Below are 20,707 nucleotides of genomic sequence, written 5' to 3'. Positions count from 1 at the left end.
GACGTCTGTCCTGTTTTTAGCTCCTCTTTATCTTATACTTTATCTTAATTACACTCCCATTTTGCATCTACTGCACTGCACTATAATGACACACGTGTCTCCTTTTCCCTTCTAAAATGTGAGTTCCATGATAGCAGGTGTGCCAGAAATTCCCGAGGCCACACCCAGGTTCAGTGATTCACTAGAAGCATACAGGGGACTCAGTACACAGTTATCAGCAGAGGGAAAAGACACTTGGGTGTAAGTCTGGAGGAAACCAGGCACAAACTTCCAAGTCTTCTCCCAGCTGAGTGGTCCAGGACACACCTAATTCCTCCAGCGATGAGTTATGACAACACATGCAAAGTGCTGTCACCACAGAAGCTCCTTAGAGACTCAGTGCCCACGGGTGTCACTGGGAGCTGGTCATGCAGGCAGCCTCTGCCTAGCACATACCAAAATTCCAGACCAAACAGCTTGTACAAATAGTTTAGGCACAGTGAGCTGCTTCTGGCATGTGGGGAAAGTTTTACGTCAGTGTTTACCAGCCAAGTTCCCAGAAGCCAGCCAAGGGCAAACCTTGCAAGCAGACCTTTCTAACGATAAGCAATCTCAGACCTGTTGTTAACTCTTTTCTTTACAGCAGGAATCCTATTTAGGTATTTTCCTCTAACTGCCAATGCCTTGTAGAATGCCAGGTAATTAGTAGTGATGCCAGTGAACTAAGGCAAATCCTCTTAAATTAAAAAAAAAAAAAAACTCATAAGAAACTGATCAATGATGTGTACAAAATTTGTCATAGCATTATTTAAGATTAAGCTAAAGATGCTAATTATACAATGGAATATTATGGACCCACTAAAAATCAGGACATGGGAAACATTTGTGGTATATTAAGCAAAAATGTACATTATACAACATGCACAATATGTCAATCTCGTTTTATTTATATTTAATACAGTAGTTCTCAAACTTTTTGGTCTCAGAACCCCTTCACAATTAAAGGACCCTAAAGACCTTTTGTTTATGTGAATTATAACCCACTACATGTTAACATAAAAAACACATTTTATCAAAAAAACTTTATTTTCTAAAACAAAAAATTTAATAGAGTGCAATTTGCTGGCTTAATAAAATGTCTGGCTGAATAATACTGCTGAATTCTCAAATCTGGTTCTGTTATTTCTTACAAGAGTGGAAAAGGGAAATAACCAAATAACATATCAGTATTATTATAAAAACAGTCTTAACTTTATAAACCTCCCGAAAGGGTCTCAGGAATCCTCATGGATCCTCGGACCAAACTTTGAGAACCACTAGTCCAGAAAAAAGAAAGAAAATAACCAAAAATGTTAACATTGCTCTAACTGCTAGACACCATTGATTAGCACTTTAAGATTTCCATGCATTTATATTTTATTAAGTAAGACTAATCTACTAATCTTTTTTTTTTTTTTTTTGCGGTATGTGGGCCTCTCACTGTTGTGGCCTCTCCCGCTGCGGAGCACAGGCTCCGGACGCGCAGGCCCAGCGGCCATGGCTCACGGGCCCAGCCGCTCCGCGGCATATGGGATCCTCCCAGACCGGGGCACGAACCCGTATCCCCTGCATCGGCAGGCGGACTTTCAACCACTGCGCCACCAGGGAGGCCCTCTACTAATCCTTTTTTATGCTATTCTTTTCCACTACTGGTTAAAGGGTCCAGTGCACCTTTTATCCATGTATTTCATTAAATAATGGAGTCTAGGGCTGGACAGTTACTCATATACCTAAAATCTGACTGGCAGTATTTCTAAAGCAGCACAAAAAATTCAGTTAGCTAATGTTCTCAATTTTGTCTCCGCTAATATGTCAGCCATGAATAATATCCTTTCAGAGTTAAGAATACATCAAGCATAGATTCCAGACACTCTCTGAGCAGAGCACATGTACTGCTTAAGAAGCTTTCCAACCTGGAAAAATTAGATTAGGAAACTGTTTTAGGAAATGGATGCTGGCCAACTAAGCTGAACATAAAATAATACCACAGCAACTCCAAGGGCCAAATCTACCAACTTTAATATATAAAACAAGAGAGGCTGCTGGCCAACTTGGCAGAAAATAGGTTTATACTGTAGCCCCTCTTTAGGTACTATATTAAAATTAGTCCTTTATTTATAAAACCTCAGATATTAAAGACTTTTTTCTTTTAGAAATTCAGTATGGTAAAAACTTTGCTATGCTATGATTTTATGTGTTTGTATTTAGAGCTTGAAGAATCCTAGGTGTAGTGGCTCTCAATGCTGGCTGAGTATCAGAATCACCTGAGGGAACATTTTAAAACTGCTCAGGGAACTTCTAGCGACTGGCCTAAAAGTTTGAGGAGGCCCACAAATCCTTTCCCCGAAAAGCAACTATAAAGCCGGACAGAAGAGGGGAAAAAAAAAAAAAAAACAACCACCATTTCAGTGCTCTGGAAATCAACCAAAGACATACAGCAAACTGAGAAGTGTTTATTCATGAAAACAGCTGCACTTCGGGTAAGAACAAGGTAGTCTGTGACTCTCTTGCCAGTAGCTGCCCTCTTGCCTCCCCAGCTCCACCATTTCAGACATTCAACAAGGCAGAGACAGGCCTTGACACCGGCAAATTCTCGGAGGGGACTCATTTGATTTGGAGCATTGCTGGGCAAAGTGCAATCCAGAGGCAAATGCACAGGGAGGGCCGGCAGCTATGCGAGCCTGAGGATGCCGTTCTGTTTGGGGTGAGCAATGGACTTGGGCACTGCAGACTAGCCAGAGGCTTAACAGGGAGTTCCAGAGACTCAGACAGCTACAGGGGCTTAAAAGGCTCTTCACATCTCCCAGGTTGACTGGGAGCTATGAGCATGCACAGCAGAGACCAGAGAGGGGCCAGGCAACCCACAGATGCCTGGCCAGCAGAACCCAAGCCCTCACAAAGAGGAACCGAACGAGGCCAGGGGAGAGGAAAGCCTCAAGTATGACTGCTCCACTGTCCACATGCATCACCAGCAGGGAAGGGAGCCTTACTGCTCCAAGGGCTTAACTACAACCTCTGACCAACCTGTGGCTGAGCACAATGCTGTGCAGACACAGGTGTAACCCCTCGAGGAAACCAGGCTTAAAAATAAAAACAAACCAAACCAAAAGTGTGGGGCATCAGTAGTCACACACTGTGGGAGAGACAGACTCGAGATTCAGTCAAGTTCCTAAACAAATGAGCCAACAAAACCACCACCACAACTTCAAGGGTAAAAAGTAAGAATCTAGAGTTGGCATCACTATACTATCTAAAATATATAGTAGTCAACAAAAATTTACAAGACATGCGAAGAAAAAAGAAACTGTGACCCGTACTCCAGGGGAAAAAAATTTACAAGCAGTCAATGGCAATGTCTCTGAGCATTCCCAATTGTTGGATTTAGGAGATGAAGATTTCAAAACAGCTACTATCAAAGAACTAAATAGGGCTTCCCTGGTGGCGCAGTGTTGAGAGTCCACCTGTCGATGCAGGGGACACGGGTTCGTGCCCAGGTCTGGGAAGATCCCACAAGCCGCGGAGCGGCTGGGCCCGTGAGCCGTGGCCACTGAGCCTGCGCGTCCGGAGCCTGTGCTCTGCAACGGGAGAGGCCACAACAGTGAGAGGTCCGCGTACCAAAAAAAAAAAAAAGAACTAAATAAAACCACATTTGACGAATTAAAGGACACTGTGATGAAACTGATGCAATGAATATAAATTATACATTTATAAATTATAAAACAAAATGGAAAGTCTAGAGCTGAACAGTAACTAAAATGAAAAATTCACAGTAGGGGCTCAACAGCAGATTTCTGGTGGCAAAAGAAAGAATCAGTGAACTTGAAGTTAGAGGAGTAGAAATTATCCAATCTGAAGAACAGAAAGAAAAAAAGACTGAAGAAAACTGAACAGAGCCTTATAGTATAAGCTGTCACCAACTACACCCAGAGGGAGAGGAGAGAGAAAATATGTGGAAAAAATCAATGGCTTTCCACAGACTAGGGATAGAGGGGAACTTCCTCAACTTGAGCAAGAACGTCTACAAAAAATCTACAGCTAACACTGCACTTAACGGTGAGACACTAGATGCTTTCCCACTAAGATCAGGAAAAAGGCAAAGATGTCTGCTCTCACCACTCCTGTCCAACATCATACTGAAATAAAACAGGAAAAGGAAATTAAAATTACATATACAGATCGAGAAGAAAGAAAGGAAACTGTCTTTGTTTGCAGATGACAACTGTCTATGTAGAAAATCCCAAAGGTCAATAAAAAAAACTCCTGGAACTAATAAGTGGTTACAGAGAGGTTTCAAGATACAAAGTTAATATACAGAAACCAACTGCTTTCTTATATACCAGCAACAACTGGAATTTAAAATTGAGAACACAATACCATGTACATTAGCACTCCCCAAAATAAAATACTTAGGTATAAACCTAACAAAATATGTCCAAGATCTATATACAGAAAACTACAAAACTCTGCTGAAAGAAATCAAAGAAGATCTAAACAGGTATTTCATGATGTCAGTTCTCCCCAACTTAAACTACTGGGGGAAAAAAAATCAATAAAGCCAAAAGTTAGTTCTTTTCAAAAATCCTCCCAAAGAAAAATACCCAGGCTCAGATGGTAATGAATGCATGGTTGGTTCAACATCATAAATCAATTAATATACCATATTAATAGAAAAGGATTAAAAAACATGATTTTCAATAGATGCATTAAAAAGCATTTGACAAAATCCAACTCGCTTATGATTTTAAAAGCTCTATAATTCACATCATATACTTAACGGGAATAAAGCAAGGATGTCCGCTCATGTCATTTTTATTTGATGTTACACTGGAGTTTCTAGCCAGTACAATAAAGAAAAAGGAGGGGAGGGGGATGGGGCAGGGGAGGAAGGGAGGGAGAGGAGGAAAGGGAGAAAGAGAGAGAGGAAGATAAAATACATTTTAAAGGTTTCTAAAGGGGTAGAGGTATTATACCAAGAATATGGAACTGAATAGCCACACTGGCTGCTAGAAGACAGTGAAAGCATTTCTTAAAAATTCAGAGGAAACATAATTTTCAACTTAAAATTCTTTAGCCAGCCATTAGTGAAGTGTGAAACTAGGAATTTTTTTTTGAAGATTTTTTTGATGTGGACCATCTTTAGAGTCTTCATTGAATTTGTTATAATATTGCTTCCGTTTTATGTTTTGGTTTTTTGGTCACAAGGCATGTGGGATCTTAGCTCTCTGACCAGGGATCATACCTGCAGCCCCTGCATTGGAAGGCGAAGTCTTAACCACTGGACTTCCAGGGAAGTCCCCAAACTAGGATTTTAAAATATTCAAACATGTACCTATTCAGGAAGCTGCTGGAGAACATGCAAAGGAAAAAAGCCAAGAAGAAGAAAAACTTGGGATCTGGAAAACACTCCCAAGAGGGAGACAAAGGGAACTCCCGGGATAATGGCAACTGCAGACCCAGAAGACAGCTCTGCAGAGGCCTAGAGTGTGACCAGTCCAGACTGGAGAAGGACACAGAGCTTCAGGAAGGAAACAGCTGGGAAGAAAATAAAACTGATAAGTTATCTGGTGTATGAAAGCATTTGGAGAGAACTACTAATAGACATATGGCATAGAGAACGAACCGGCATAAAACAGGCATGCAGAAAATTATACCAGAATGAGAACTGTTAATACCAGGGAAACAAAAAGTTGTACAATAAAGGAAAGGTACAAGTACAGTACTTGGCTCAGAAGTAAGATGTATTCACTCAATCACAATAATGTAAATATGGAGTCATGATTTAGCTAAAAATTGTGATGTAACTATTATATTGGAAGAATGAGAAGGAAAGAGGGAATAAGAGCTAAATTTTCATCTACAAGAGGAAGCCCACAGATGATGTCTAAAAGTGAAAACAAAATCAAGGAAGAGTAGTTTACATACACACATACAATTTATAAATATGGAAATGCCAAAAAGAACAGCCAAAAGAACCGAATAGAGCTCCTTTTGGGACAGGAGACTAGGAGAGTACAAAGAGATGAAGCTGGATGTCATTCTTTCAATATCACCTTTCAGTGTTATGAAAAAAACTTTTTCTAACCATGAGCATATTTCACTTTAATAAAAACTTTTACTTAATTTAAAAGCACACAACACATAAACATAGAGCAATAATACTGCTTTAATTGAAGCACCTAGGAAACAGAACTCGAAGATCCACGCTGCTTCACAGGGGGACCAGAAGAAACAAACATGAAAAAGTCATGATGGTGGAACTCAGGGGGAACTGAGCGCATTGGGAAGAGGAGAGTAAAGAGGTACCAAGATGCCACGCCCTGGGAGACACTGCTAGGAGGCTGAGGGCACTTCTGTACGGAGTTCTGAGATCAGGTCATGAGTGGACACACTGGCAGGGAGGTGCCATGAGGGTCAAAGGGACAGCTAGAGATTGTCGGACTGCTGAGTCGTTTAAGCCAGAACCTACGGAACAGAGAAAGCTGAGGCAAAGAGGATGAGGAGAGGAACATCCGCAAGAGTAAAGAAGGCCAACGATTTTCGGTTAACGTTAAGTATTCGGATGGTGATGACTTAAAAGATGAAGATGAGCTAGATCCTGGAGACCCCTGCGATGTCAGGATGAGACACTTAAAAATTGTACATAAAATTGGTCCGTCCTCACCTTACACAACCTCTCAGCGTCATTCCATACAACTGACAACTTTCCTCCGTCTGCAAACACTTCCCTCAAGTGATTCTTCTCATCCATTCCCATGACTCTCAGTTTCCTCAATATGCCAACAACATGCACATTTCCACCTCTGGCCTGAGCACCTCGCATTTTATCACAGAACTCCCGACACCATCTCTACCGTACTCCCGACACCCCCTTCCTCTCACTATGCTTCACCCACACTGGTTCTTCCTTATGCTCTTTCAACATGCCTTTTGAAAGAGCTCACCCTTGACTTTCGTACTTCCTGTTTCTACTTCTGGCCCTACTTCTCTGGCTTCTTTGCCCTCCTTGTCTGGCTTCTTATCACTTAGGCCTCCATTCAACTGTCACCTCCTCCGAGAGGCCTTCTCTGACTACCTGTATCTAAACAGTCCTCATTCCCCCTTCTGTCACTCACTGCCCATCGCATTAGGGTGTTTTACTGTCAATATTCATTAAGTCATCTAGGCTGTTCAGTTGTTCAGCTATTACTGTGTAACCCCCCTGCCCACTGAAGATCTGGATAAATAGGCTCTATGACAGCAAGGATGTCAACTACCTTGTTGACCACTATACTGCCAGTGCCTTGTGGAACAGTTCCTTGTACATGCTCAATAAGCATAAGGTGAATGAATAAATTAACTGAGCTGAAGAGTGAAAAAGGAGCAATCTGAAGAAAGCTACTTACAAACCAAAGAGCACCATGGCAATAAAGCACCAATATCCTATCACTGGGGTTAGTACATTTCCTTCAAGATAGAATTCATCACTGAGCAGTGTAAGCAGTAAGACTGGGGTGGGGGAGGGGCGGCCTTGTTCAATTACTTCCCTATAGTTTGCATATTAACTTCTGGCCAGTTTATCAAAAGAACACAAGAGGCACAGTCCACAGGCAGGAAGGAACTTCCCTTAAGGAAGGTGACAGGGGGATGTCAGCAGTGTCTTATTTCTACCTTATCTCTTAGTTTCCTGATAAGGAAACCCAAGTTATCTTTACTCTTTCATCCAATCAGGTCAGAAAGGGCAATGCTTATTTCCCTTGAGAAGAGGGTTGATTAACCTTCTAGATCACAATCAACACACTAAAAGGTAACTTCCTTTCATTACTGCTTCAGCAGAAGCTTGCCACCACCTGGGGAACGATTTCCCCCTCTTCCCTTGTGTACACTTCCTTCTTAAGGAATTAATTGCAGCCCTGGGCTGGTTCCACTTGGTGTTTGATTAGTGCCCTGGATCACACACTCTCAGGTACACAGGCTCATAAAGATTCTGATCGCTGAGAGCTTCACTTCCCATCACGACTAAATCAGCTTCTCTGTTCTGTCCTTACGTGGCCAGTCATTTTCTACCATTGTCCTTCCCTTCTTTAATAGGCTGACTACAAACTTACCTTTGCTTAGGGACAGTTCCAGTTTACAACTGTTATCCCAGCCTAACTGTTACTAGTAACAATAATTGTTCTCTAGTGCCCCAGTCTGGACAAGAAATTATATGATCACCCTAACTGTTGAGGAAATAAATGATGTCCATTAAAAATATTATCTAGGGCTTCCCTGGTGGCGCAGTGGTTGGGAGTCCGCCTGCCGATGCAGGGGACGCGGGTTCGTGCCCCGGTCTGGGAGGATCCCACATGCCGCGGAGCGGCTAGGCCCCTGAGCCATGGCCGCTGAGTCTGCGCGTCTGGAGCCTGTGCTCCGCAACGGGAGGGGCCACAGCAGTGAGAGGCCCGCGTACCAAAAAAAATATATATATATATATTATCTAGAGTCAAATAACTGATATGTGATCCTGGAACAGTCTGACCTTAATGAAAATCAACTAGCAATAAAATTTTTATGACTTTTTATGACTCTATACCCAGAACTAAGTGTACTCAAACACTAAAAATGACTACAAAAAAGACTACAACGTGCATGTTGAAGGGACTGATAAAATAATACAAAGGTTTTGATACCGTGTCCTAAACGTTATCTACCACGTATGCAGGGACAAAAGAGTAACGTTGATCATGCTGTGACCTAAACCCAAAAAGGAAAGCTGCTGAATGAACAAGAATGAAAATGTTATATAGCCAGGTTAGAAGAACTTGACCAATCTTGTCAAGAACAGAATGGTGTAGAAAGTGGCCACAGAGTGACAACTGCGAAAATGATGGAGTAGGGACCTCCAGGATGTGGAGGGACCTCAGAAACACTGAAATGATGTGATCAAAAAAAAAAAAAAGACAAGGGACTTCCCTGGTGGCACAGTGGTTAAGAATCCGCCTGCCAATGCAGGGGACACGGGTTCGAGCCCTGGTCCGGGAAGATCCCACATGCCGCTGAGCAACTAAGCCCATGCGCCACAACTACTGAGCCTGCACTTTAGAGCCCGGGAGCCACAACTACTGAAGCCTGTGCGCCTAGAGCTCGTGCTCAGCAACAAAGAGAAGCCACCACAATGGGAAGCCCGCGCACCACATCAAAAAGTGGCCCCCGCTCTCTGCAGCTAGAGAAAGCCTGTGTGCAGTAACAAAGACCCAAAGCAGCCAAAAATAAATAAATTAAATAAATAAATAAATAAATTTATTTTAAAAGAAGACAAGATGTTGTTATACATGTAGAATAATACTTGCATAGTACTGCTGTAACAGAGCACAATATGATTTATTTAAATGTTTTAAAACACAAAAAATGATATATACATGTACATACATACATACATACAGTTTCTGGATACTTATATACATAAATCAATGTATAAAAAGTGGACTAGAAGAGCAAAAAGACATGATATGGTTTGCCTCAGTCAAGGTAGGGGGCGGAGATGAAAAATGGGTGAAAGATTTTAGGGAAATCTGCCATGCTTCATTTATTAAAAATGAAAAGACTGGAAGTAAATATGAAAATCTAGGGGGAATACTTCTATATTATTCATTATATTTTTCTGTATACTTTGAAATTTTAAAAAATGGGGTCGGGCAGGGTGGGGACACGGTCTTTGTCCTTTAAGAGGCTCATTGTCTAGACTCAATCCTAGTTCATTTTTGCTGGCTGCCAGCAATCACTGCTTCTTTTTATAAATACTCATGCTCTCAAAGTACGCAACTAATGTCTGTCCCCAAACATCAAACTCTGTAATTTGCAGATCCACCTTTTCGTCCTTAGGGGAAAAAAAAAAACACAAAACAAAAAAACTGTTTGCCTACAAGTTGCCTTCAAGCACTTCACCCAATCTTTAAAATTCCTCCATGATCATTAACAGTGAAATGAGAGGCAAAAAGAAAAACAAAACCCAAAAACCCAAACCCAAACCCAAACCAAACAAAGCCAGAAAGCTAAAGTGACTTTTCCAAAATCCAAGCACAAGCTCTAAGAGAACCAAGATCTCTAGGATCTAATTTTTCCCCAATGATAATACTGCCATTATTCCTCAGGAAAAGAAAACTATCAACAGCATCTTAAGAGTTTAATAACCTCTACATTCACCTTGGCTTTCACTTCTAAAAAGGAATCAAGTCCAACTCTGCCAGAGCAAGGCTGGTCATGTGTAATCTCTGGAGTTCTTTCTGGACCTTCTCTACGACTTAATCCAAATATTTAAACATCTGTTAGAAGTCAAAAATTTCACACATTCCATGATACACCTGACCTTCATTATAACTCACTCACTGAAAACGGTTCCAAAGTAACTTAAGTTCCACACTGCAAACCTACATTTTCTAACTACCTATAAATTTTTTGCCAGCTGCCTTAGGTTCACCTTAATCAACTCTGTTATAGACCAAAATATGGAAGTCAAGACTATGACATCCTCCTCTGTGATTTACTCAATGTCAAGGTTCTTTCAGTTCGCACACTGACAATAAATAGCCTGCTTTTTAGGTCCATAATAAAAGGAAACACTAAATTTGATACAGTCATTGATTATGTGCTTTATTTTAATCAAAAGCCTCTAGATTTATGTGTCCTCCCCTGCATCAGAGCAATAAACCTAAACTCTGAAAGTTTAAGATTCTGTGTAATTATATCTGGGAAAAAGAAAAGGTTATATCCACCTTAAACTATGGCAACATGTTGCTAGAAAGACACTTGAACAGTTGTTACTCTGTGACAAAACAAAATCCCACCATCATCACTCAAGTCAACACACATTTCTTCCAGAAATACCAGCAACCAATAACACAGACACTTCAATTTAAAGGGAATTTTGCAACAGATTATCTTCATGACCTAAGTATCCTTTAACTAATGGCAGGGTGAACTGACTTTTTAATCTAAAAAGAACCAAATTGAACTGGATTTTTTTCTCTAAATTTCTTAAAAATGGAAACCTCAGGGGCTTCCCTGGTGGCGCAGTGGTTGAGAGTCCACCTGCCGATGCAGGGGACACGGGTTCGTGCCCCGGTCCGGGAAGGTCCCACATGCCGCGGAGCGGCTGAGCCTGTGAGCCAGGGCCGCTGAGCCTGCGCGTCCGGAGCCTGTGCTCCGCAACGGGAGAGGCCACAACAGTGAGAGAGAGGCCCGCATACCGCAAAAAAAAAAAAAAAAAAAAAAAGGAAACCTCATACTTAAAAAAAATTGCAAAATAAATGAATAGGGCTAGAACATGATTAAATACTATCAAAGAAAATACTGTTTTAGAAAAAGTATATGAAGAAGCCACATTTGGTGACCAACAAAATGGGACTTCCAGAAGCCCCTCTTTGGAAACCCTGTTTTCTACTGCAGTGGGCAGTCTGCTTCAGATAGTCCAAGCCAGGGAATCAGACACACCTGGGCATCAGACACACCTGGGCTTAGACCCTGCACTCTATCGTTCTCCAGTCAGGTAACAGAGTGGGATGAAGTAATTTACTAATTGCCTTAGTGTCTTCAAACAGGGATTTAATACTCATCTATTTCCCTAGAGCTGTTGTGAGGACTGAATGAGACCATCAAATGGTATTCTTTACCATCCCCAAATACCAACCCTATGCTTATCTTCTTCGAAACTACAGGCGTATTTCTCCTGAAACAGCAGCAGTATACAGTAATAACAGAGGTCTAATCAGTCTTATTATCTCTCTGCAAAATTGTTTGCAAACTAATAGAACCTTACCACTGACTGAAAGTGAAATGGGGAAAAACAGGAACAGATAAAAGATTCGGAGGAATGCTGCAGAGTTACAAAAGAGACAACTTGAGCTAAATTCAAATGAGGAGAGGCAACAAAAAAAAAACTTCACAACACAAACCTTGAAGGTCAGGTTTTTAAACTTAACCTCCATTGACTTAATGAAAGAACAACTTGGTACCAGGGAAAACTCTATCATGGCTGCAAGGCACCAGACATCCAGTTTAGGAATATTACATTTCCTGGAACATTTATCTCCTTTTTCCATAACTCATACACAGGATTTGTGAAGAAATTAAAAAAAAAATTTTTTTAGTACTTTGAAATAGCAATCAAGGTGCCAACAGAAGTTTCCCTACACTGAAGCCTGCCAGTACTAACAAAGAGGTAAATTCAAGTAACATCTGGCCATGTGCCACCATGTGAAGAGAGAAACCTGTAGGCAAACTTTTCCTATCCCACTTCACATTCTCCTTTAAGTAACAAGTCCCAGGCTGCCCAGTTGCCCTACAGAACTGCAATCATATTGGAATGCCTCTTTAGAGAGCTGGAGCTCATCAACACAGGACAAGGTCTTAGTGCTCCATAAAACCTCATAAAGAAAGGAAAGTAGGGTACAGCACCATGATGGGTTAAATTGGAAAAACCAACCAATGACCATTTCCTAAGAACAACAGCAACGCTTGTCCATCATGGAGTCTCACAGGCACCAAAATTTTGGTCTCTAATATCATTCCTACTGAAAGGAACTAGGACTCTTAAGGCATAACTAATTCCACATCTTCTGACAGGGGGGAAAAAAAACAGGACATGTCTGCAAGCATGGAAACAGAATTAAGAAAGCAAGGCTGCTTCCAAAGATGTCAGGGAGAGTTCTAAAGAGATAAAGACAACAGCCTTTTTAAAAGGACCTCCTGTAGACAAGTTGTGACCGAAATGTGGACACTGGAAGAAAAATATTATATTAAGTGGATATAAATGTATTTTGGAAATAGTACTAAAAAGAGAAAAATACTCGGAAAAACGTTGGAATGAAATTTCTGGATTGTGCCTGACCAAAATAGCAAGTCCATTAGGAGAACCCTCCCCCCACTCACCGCCCCCCGGCACAAAAGTAAGACATGTAATTACCCTTGTCCCACTATCATACCTGCTTACACCTTTCCCAACCTGTGCTTTCCACACAGTTGGAATTCTGCCTAATTTTTATGTGAGAATCCTGTGTACCCTGCAGAAACCTGTACCCTGGCCTGAACTCCAGCTTTCCTGGTTGGGTTTCTGACATCCTCCTCAACTTAGGCCAATCCCGTGGACCAGCTCATGTATTCTTCCAAGTAGTAAATGAAGACCTATAACAAATATGACAGGAACTGCACTGGGATTACCAGCTAAACCCTGGGACAGTCCTGGAATCCTACGTGCCAATCACAATGAGCATCTCATAATTCCAAAGCACGAAGGCTCTGCACCCTTGCAGAAGTTCATGGATGCACAGCAGCCTCCTCCACCTGACATGCCTACTGTCCCCTATTCTGCCTGGTCTCTGCTCTTCTGGGCAGTAGACCAATAGCTAAGAGCATAATCTCTGAACCAGCTTTACTGGGTTTAAACTTCACTCTTCCCCTTAATGTATGATCTTGACAGGTTTCTCTACCACTCTGCCTTGGTTTCCTCATGTATAGAAAGGGGGTAGTAATACCTCTCGAGGTCATTATGAGGATTAAATGAGAGAATATATAACATACAATATGCTTCTAACAGCACAACCACAGCACTCTGTTACTGCTTCTATCTTAGCCTATCTGATGGTAACACATTCTTTTACTTGTATCTTCCCCTACTAGTCCTTGAGCTTCCCAAAGGTGTGAAGTGTCTTCTTCCTTTTCATATTCACAGCATATAACACAGTGCTAGGCACAGGACAGGTACATGAAAGGGACCAATGAATGAATGAAAACTAAAAATTATGAGTCCAGAAACATCGGTGATTACAGAAACCATGCTTTCAATATAAAAAGCAGAGCACGTGGTTTATAAGTAGATAAGAATTAAACATCTGAAATGAGGCTGGCTCTGGAAAATCCAGGCTGACTGCCAGAATGATCTAGAAAGAATCCAAATGCTCAGCAGTCAGAGTGGTTACATAAAGGATGGCATTAAAGCACAGGGGATTTTACATAAGCACAAAAGGAGACCTCTGTTGATACCTGAAAGAGTCCAGACAAAACACTGAGCAGAAAAGTATGCACAGAAGGATTACAGACTGTTCAAAGAGTGATAATCAAAGAGAGGAGGCTTTTTGTGTGTATCTCTAATACTACATGGTGGAAGGATCTTTATATTTTCTGAAATTAATTTTGATTCTAAAGACAACTTAACACAAAAAAAAATAATGCTTATAATAGCTTTACATATGAAACAAGATAAAAGGAATGGAGATTGCAAAAGTTTTAATCCTTTAAATAAGACACAGTAAAAAGGGTCAAGTTTCTGTTACTATAACTCTCTGAATAGATAAGTTTCCTGATAAGAAAAAAATCCATATACTCTTCTTAGGGTCAATTCTCTTACTTCCTAAGTAGACTTTTAAGGCCAGTCATCTGTTCTGTTCATGTCAGGGACAAGCAATAGTTTGATTAACTACTCAAAGTTCTTCTTAAGTAAGTCTTCTCCTTTTGGTATGATTAAAAAATGAAATCTAAAATGTATATATTTGTCTGCAAAGAAGGAAGGTCTTCAGCAAGTATTTCATTCATTTTCCCCAAACAGTTCCTTCCGAAATTAGAGTCCAACTCAGAGAAAAAGAGAAAAACAATAACAATACTACACTTGCTCAAAGCACAGAACATGTTTTCCCACTTATATCAACTTATTTCATATATACACATATACTCACACAGACATACACATATCAATACACACACCAGAGAAAAATTAAGTCGTGAACACATCTTTTCAGTTACTTTCATACAAGTCAATAAAATAATGCCAGCAACACCACCTTCCAATAACCAGGTGACAACTACTAGTCTACCTTGACTCTAACAAACCAAACACAATACTCACCTCCATTCTTCTTGCCATCAATATTCCCTAGATTAATATAAGGAAAGGAAACAGGTAAACAGTAGGGGTAGGAATTCACTGTAAATATTTTCTCTTCAAACAAAGCAAAGAAATGCATTAGCCCTGAATATACTTCCAATCACTAAACAGACGACCTTCCTTAGAAACACAGTTTGATAGTCTAAACAAAATTAATTTTTAAACTTTTAAAATTTTCACATCAGAATTTCTCCTCACTTACTTCAAAAATACTTTTGCCTAAAGAGCAATCTGTCAGCACATGCTGGTTAAATCATTAACTACACAGCACCAAATCATTCGTATAATCAGCATGTAAATTTCATGAAGGCGCCCACTGCCCTTTTAATCATTTTATACAACATCCGGTACAAGGAAGCTTATTAAACATTTATGATATTTAATAATAAAAAATAAAATGCCAAAACAAAAGTCTTTATTACTCGACTTGGCTGCCATTTATAATATAAACCACTGATGAGCATGTTTCTCCAAGTGCAATTACAAGAAATCAAAAACAAAACAAACCCCATTCAAATGAGAAATTCTGTCTCCTGCATCCAAGAATACTGCCTCATTTTTGTGTCAGAAAGAAACTGGCAGGCCGCCAGCAGATAGCATGCAACATGCAGATGGTAGGGGCATTTAACTCAAGCAGCTATGCACCGTTGACAAAGCAAAAAACCTACTACATGCCATGCACATTTTTGGAGATGTTTTTCTTACCTTTCCCATTTTGCCACGTAGTATACCAAGATAAAGTAAGGAACGAAGTGATAAATGCTAAAACAGTGGCTACAGTTCCATTTCGGAGCCTCATCTCATTTCAACATCACACTGGTTCATACGTTTATGATGATAACCAAGACTGTTTTCTTTGTATCCTCAAGTCAGGTAAATCCAGTACTCCTGGCTCTGGGCCAATCAAAACAATCAATAGGAGCAGTTCATTTCAGATGCTCGGCAGAAGCAGCCTGGCAGCCACACCATCCACAATTACTATTCAGGACTGTCTACACGGTCTTCATAGGTGGATGTTGCAGGCTTCTTTCTTCCTATTCAGGGGGAAAGGAGAAAGAAAAACTTGCTCAGTGATGCAAAATATCAGTTTCTTCATTTATCAGTCACTGTTATAAACAGATTTTTGCCTGGGCTAAACTGTATCTGTAAAGATTACCCCCATATCCAAATGACATTTAATACACTAGAATGATATGGTTCTTCTCCAGGGAAAAAAGTTTCCAACTATACTCCCTCCTCATTGGTTTTGTTTTCCCTGTGGAAACAGAGTTATGGTTACTTACTTAAAGGGGGAAGTGGTGGGGCTCATTAAATAATAAGCCACAGATTCCAAGCTGAGAACTCTATAATGATCACACAATGGTTCCTGAGTAACAGAATCTTCACTCTCTGCAATCCTCCTGTTGCACAATAGTAGTTAATGTTTTAAATTTTTTAAAGAAAACTGACAGACTACAACCTGCGAGGGTCAAAAGCCCTAGGTCCTAGATCCAGCTCCATCACTGCTTGCGTGACTTCAGGCATGTCACTTATCTTGGCTTTGTGGTTCATCCATAAAATGAGAAAACTCCCTGTCCTGGATCCTCCTGTTCTCATAAATAATAAAAAGGTTACAGTTATGATTGCTATTGATCATCATCGTAAAATAAATGTCGTTTTTCCAACGATTAACCTACTCCCCGGGTGTAAGCTGGGACTATTTCAGCATTTAGAAAATGCGGCGATCCAACCAGGATACCATAGGACCCAGGACTAATCACTTAGCATTGCTTTAACTCAGGAAATCTGGAGATCACCTCCCATCTAGCAAAGCTGTTCAGAAAACAGAATGAAATCATGTCCTGAGAAGTACTTAAGCATAGTCACCTAGCCCCTAATAGGTTCTCAATAAATGTTAACTGTATTAAAAAATAAAACCAAATCAAAAACCTGCAGCCAGTCACTGGTTCAGGCGGCTCTGTGCATAGCCAGTCTCATTCCCTCAGGGCATATCAGGCACGACAAGATGTGCATTGATTCCTGGTGGCCACAGGGGGACCATGAGATGCATTTGACAATCCACTAAGTGACACTCCAGTGGGGTGAGTTAATGCACCTCCAAAAAGGCCTGGGAAGCCCAAGGGACAATTCCCTATGGTGAAGAGGGCAGCTGATTAAAGCGGCCATTTGTAGGCAATTCAGAAACTACCATCTCAGCTGGTTTGTAAAAGTGATGTTGCTAGAAACCTCCACTAGTGAAAAAAGATATCGCTAGGGCACAGGATTAACAGTAAGAATGATAGACACTACAACTCATTGAGCGTTTTCTATGTGTCCCTCACACGTTCTAAATCTTCAATCTTCAACTCCCGTGAGGCAGGCATTGCTGACCCTATTTTACACACAAAAAAAATGAACCCAGAGACAGAACCCTAATTTGCATGACTCCAAAGTCCAAGTCCTCATCTCCCACCCTTTGCCTCTCAAACTAAGCCACCTGCACCGGGGCCCCTAGAAGCGCCAGGGATATTCCAAGTCTCAGGTTACACTAGAGAATCATCCCAGGGTGTTACCTTTACCCAACAGATTAAGTGTGAATTAAAAAAAAATAATTATACTCTACAACCAGTATGGATCTATTACGGAATAAACTGCAAAATTCACAGGAAATTTCAAAGTTTCAACTTAAAACTTGAAACGAATTTCTCACTTCCTGTACCCTGGGCTAGGCCCTCCCCGCCACACTCACACCCAGGCAGCCTGTTAATCTGGCCAGCAGCTCTGTGGTATAATATTCTAGAAGCACTGAACTCCCCTCCCCTTACTCTCCGCAAAGAACTCCAAAGATATTCTCACGTTCAAGTTATGATAATTTTCTAAAACCAAAGTTATTCACCTTCTAACATATCCATGTCAACAGTCTTCATGGTGAAATCTTAGAATTTCAACTCATTTCCATAAAGTGCCTAATATATTGTCTTATATCAATAAGCACTTGATAATGAATTCTGATTATAAAAAGAGAAGGGGTAACTCAGTGAATTATGTAACTTGGAATTTTAATCCTGTTGTGGCATCATATAAAAATTCACATAACTTTCTGTTGCTATATCCTTAGCCCTACCTTACTTCAAGAAGGATTCTGTCCTGGTAAAAGAACTAAAAGTATAGAGGTTATTAGAGTAGACATTCAGTCAATAATCATGGGGAAGTAGAGAAGCAGAGAGTCAGAAAATAAAGGATATTTTGAAACATAGTTTTATTAAATACAAATAAATCCCATAAAATTCAGTATAAATGGGTAGAGAGACAAGTAAAAGTGAATGAACACTATAATCAAAGTAGACTATAGATATAGTATTGGTAATGGGAAAAACATAAGGAATATTAAATATTGGAGCCAGGAAGTAATTAATCTCTGGTTTGAAGAAAATACTTATAATGAACTCTGCCAACAAATAAGACCTGAAATTCTGCAAGAGAAGTACAAGAACATTTTACTCAGGAAGAATGTCATCATACATTTTTAATTAGGGTTTCCATATTAAAAATGAAGTTTAACTGCACAGAACAAGAGTAAAACCAATGATCCCCAAGCTCTCAAAACAGGAGAGGTGAGGCTGGACAGCCAAGAGCCCTTTGGATTGACTGACTACCTAAAGCAAGAGAAGAAGTAACACATATTTTTCATCACTGTCCACATTTGTAAAAATTTCAATCTAACACCTCGACACTCTCTGTGACTTAACACATCTGAATCACTTAACACATCTGAATTCTTAACAACAAAAAGGGCAGTGGCTTAAGTTACTGATTATCTTCTCCATCCTGACAAAGCTGTATGGAACTTTCAACTCTAGATCTCACACTGAAAAATCTGTTTTATTAACAGTCCTTTAAGGGCTGCAGTCCTTTATGTTATTATTAGATACATAACCTTTGTTGGATTTTAAAGTGTTCTCTGAAACAGTCAATACGTTCTATGGCCGAAAACACTTAACATATGGCTTAATTACCATCCCACAGACAGGACAGAGATGCCTGAAGGAAAGGCACCATCATGAAATCCGTGATGTAAGCCCTACAACTTTATACACCGCGATCATGTTAAAATTAATTGGTTTTACGTTTATAAAAGGATTTCTATTTTTCGTCAATACAGCTTACATAATTTCGTCGTCCTGTGCGTTTTCAGATTTACACGTGTGGGCTAAAGAAACCTTTGTTAGGGTAACCTGTTAATAGAACTTTTTTTTTTAAACATTCAGAAAAAGAAACATAAACCACTAAACGCGTATTATTCACTTCTAAATTTAGGTTCTAAATTCGAACGAACGACGTTGTCATTCTATTTTATCAGAAGTCGTCCGACAGCAAAAGCACAACAGCAAAATATATGGAAAGCACTGAAAACATGCACTGCGCCTGCTTATATTTCGCAATTCGGATTGTAAGCAATGAACGGGCTCCAGAGAAACACACGCTGCGAGAAATAAAAAGCGGGCGCGCGAGTGGTCTGACTGCCAGCTCATAAAACACGCCTTCGCGCTGTCACCGGGTACACTCAGTGGAATCACCTGGCCCCAACCCGAGGGTCCCACTTGCAGCTTCCTCGTTAAGGCGGAACTGAGGCCTGGGGATGGGGGTGCGCTTGCACAGAGGACCGACGGGTCTTGACTTTGTAGGAAAATTCGCCAGGACTGTGTACGCCTCGCCGACCCGGCAGCAGCCCCAGCCCCTGCGCCCGGGCCGCCTCGCTCCCGCCGCACCTGCCCCGCGGCCCCGGGACGCCGCCGACTCCGGGATAGGCGTGCGCCCTGGGGCAGCAGGTCCTGCAGGCAACTCTCTCTCCCCCTCTGCATCCCCAAACCCCCACTTTCCTCCACTTTGCCCCAAAGTCGACAAGCCCCGCCGCGCCTAGGAGCGCCGAGAACGCACCAGGCGCCGGCCGGCCACCCCGAGAGCGCGCAGCACCCCGGGGCTGCGGCGGCGGCGGAGCGGGGCTGACGGCGAACCCAAGGCGGGCCGGCCCGCGCCCCGCCCCGAGGCCCGGCCCGCCCGCGCCCCGAGCCGGCCCCGCAGCAGCCGGAGGCGCAAGAGCTCCAGGCCGGGCCGCGGCGCAGGCTGCTCCGTTACCAGCAGGTGGATCTCCCGCGACCCAGGGCCGCCCCTCAATCCCGCGCCCTCCGCGCAGCCGCCTTGCACACCACCTCGAAGCTGCCCGCGCGCAGCCGTCGCCGCCGCCGCCGTCGCCGCCGCCGCCGCGAGCCCCTCAACCGCCGCCGGCGCTGCCAGTCCTGCCGCGGCCGCCGCGGAGGCTGCTGTGGCCGCCGCCGCTGCTGCCGGGCGCCCCGCCTCCCCGCGCGGCTCCGCCCCGCCGCTGGAGCGCTGCGGCCCCCGCGCCCGGCCCCGCCCGCGACCCCGCCAGCCATTGGCCGCCGGTCCTGCGCGCCGTCCACCGGGCGCCCCCGCGCGGCCGAGCCGCCCGCCAGAGGCCAGCCCGGCTGTCATTTAGGGGCGCCGTCTCGCAGCCTGTATCATTCTCGTGAGATCTCCCCCCGCTTCATTTACCGTCACCGCGGGGTCTGACGCGGCGTCTGGGTCTCCTGTCCCGGCCTCTGAGCGCTCGGTGTCCCCCGGCCGCCACATCTGGCTTTAATCCTCCTGGGCGTGTGCGTGGAGGCCGCTCAGGCTGCCAACAAAAGGCCCCGGGGAGCCCCCAGCCTCCGCCTGGGGCGCGACCCGACCACCCGGGGTGCCCCGGCCCCAGTCCCTACCCCCAGCTGGGGTCCCGTCCCCGCCATCCTGCCAGGGAGG

General features: G+C 42.5%; 1 protein-coding gene across 3 annotated transcripts in view; it reads right to left on the bottom strand.

Moving 5' to 3' along the window:
• Window positions 1-20,164, bottom strand: part of MGAT4A (alpha-1,3-mannosyl-glycoprotein 4-beta-N-acetylglucosaminyltransferase A) — a 116,850-nt gene extending 96,686 nt beyond the window's left edge. For 2 of the 3 annotated variants that reach the window (XM_060116692.1, XM_060116694.1), the window contains exons 1-2: window positions 16,195-16,278; window positions 15,617-15,945 (exon numbers count right to left, since the gene is read on the bottom strand). In XM_060116692.1, coding sequence (XP_059972675.1) covers window positions 15,617-15,710 — 94 coding nt within the window. In that variant the 5' untranslated portion in view covers window positions 15,711-15,945; window positions 16,195-16,278. Of the gene's footprint in view, window positions 1-15,616; window positions 15,946-16,194; window positions 16,279-20,100 lie in introns of those variants that run through there. The other variant, XM_060116693.1, reaches the window with a different exon arrangement.
• Window positions 20,165-20,707: the final 543 nt, after the last annotated feature.

The sequence above is a fragment of the Mesoplodon densirostris genome, chromosome 14, assembly GCF_025265405.1.
Source record: "Mesoplodon densirostris isolate mMesDen1 chromosome 14, mMesDen1 primary haplotype, whole genome shotgun sequence".
NCBI classification, from domain to species: Eukaryota; Metazoa; Chordata; class Mammalia; order Artiodactyla; family Ziphiidae; genus Mesoplodon; species Mesoplodon densirostris.
This window is presented reverse-complemented; position numbering and strand designations above follow the sequence as displayed.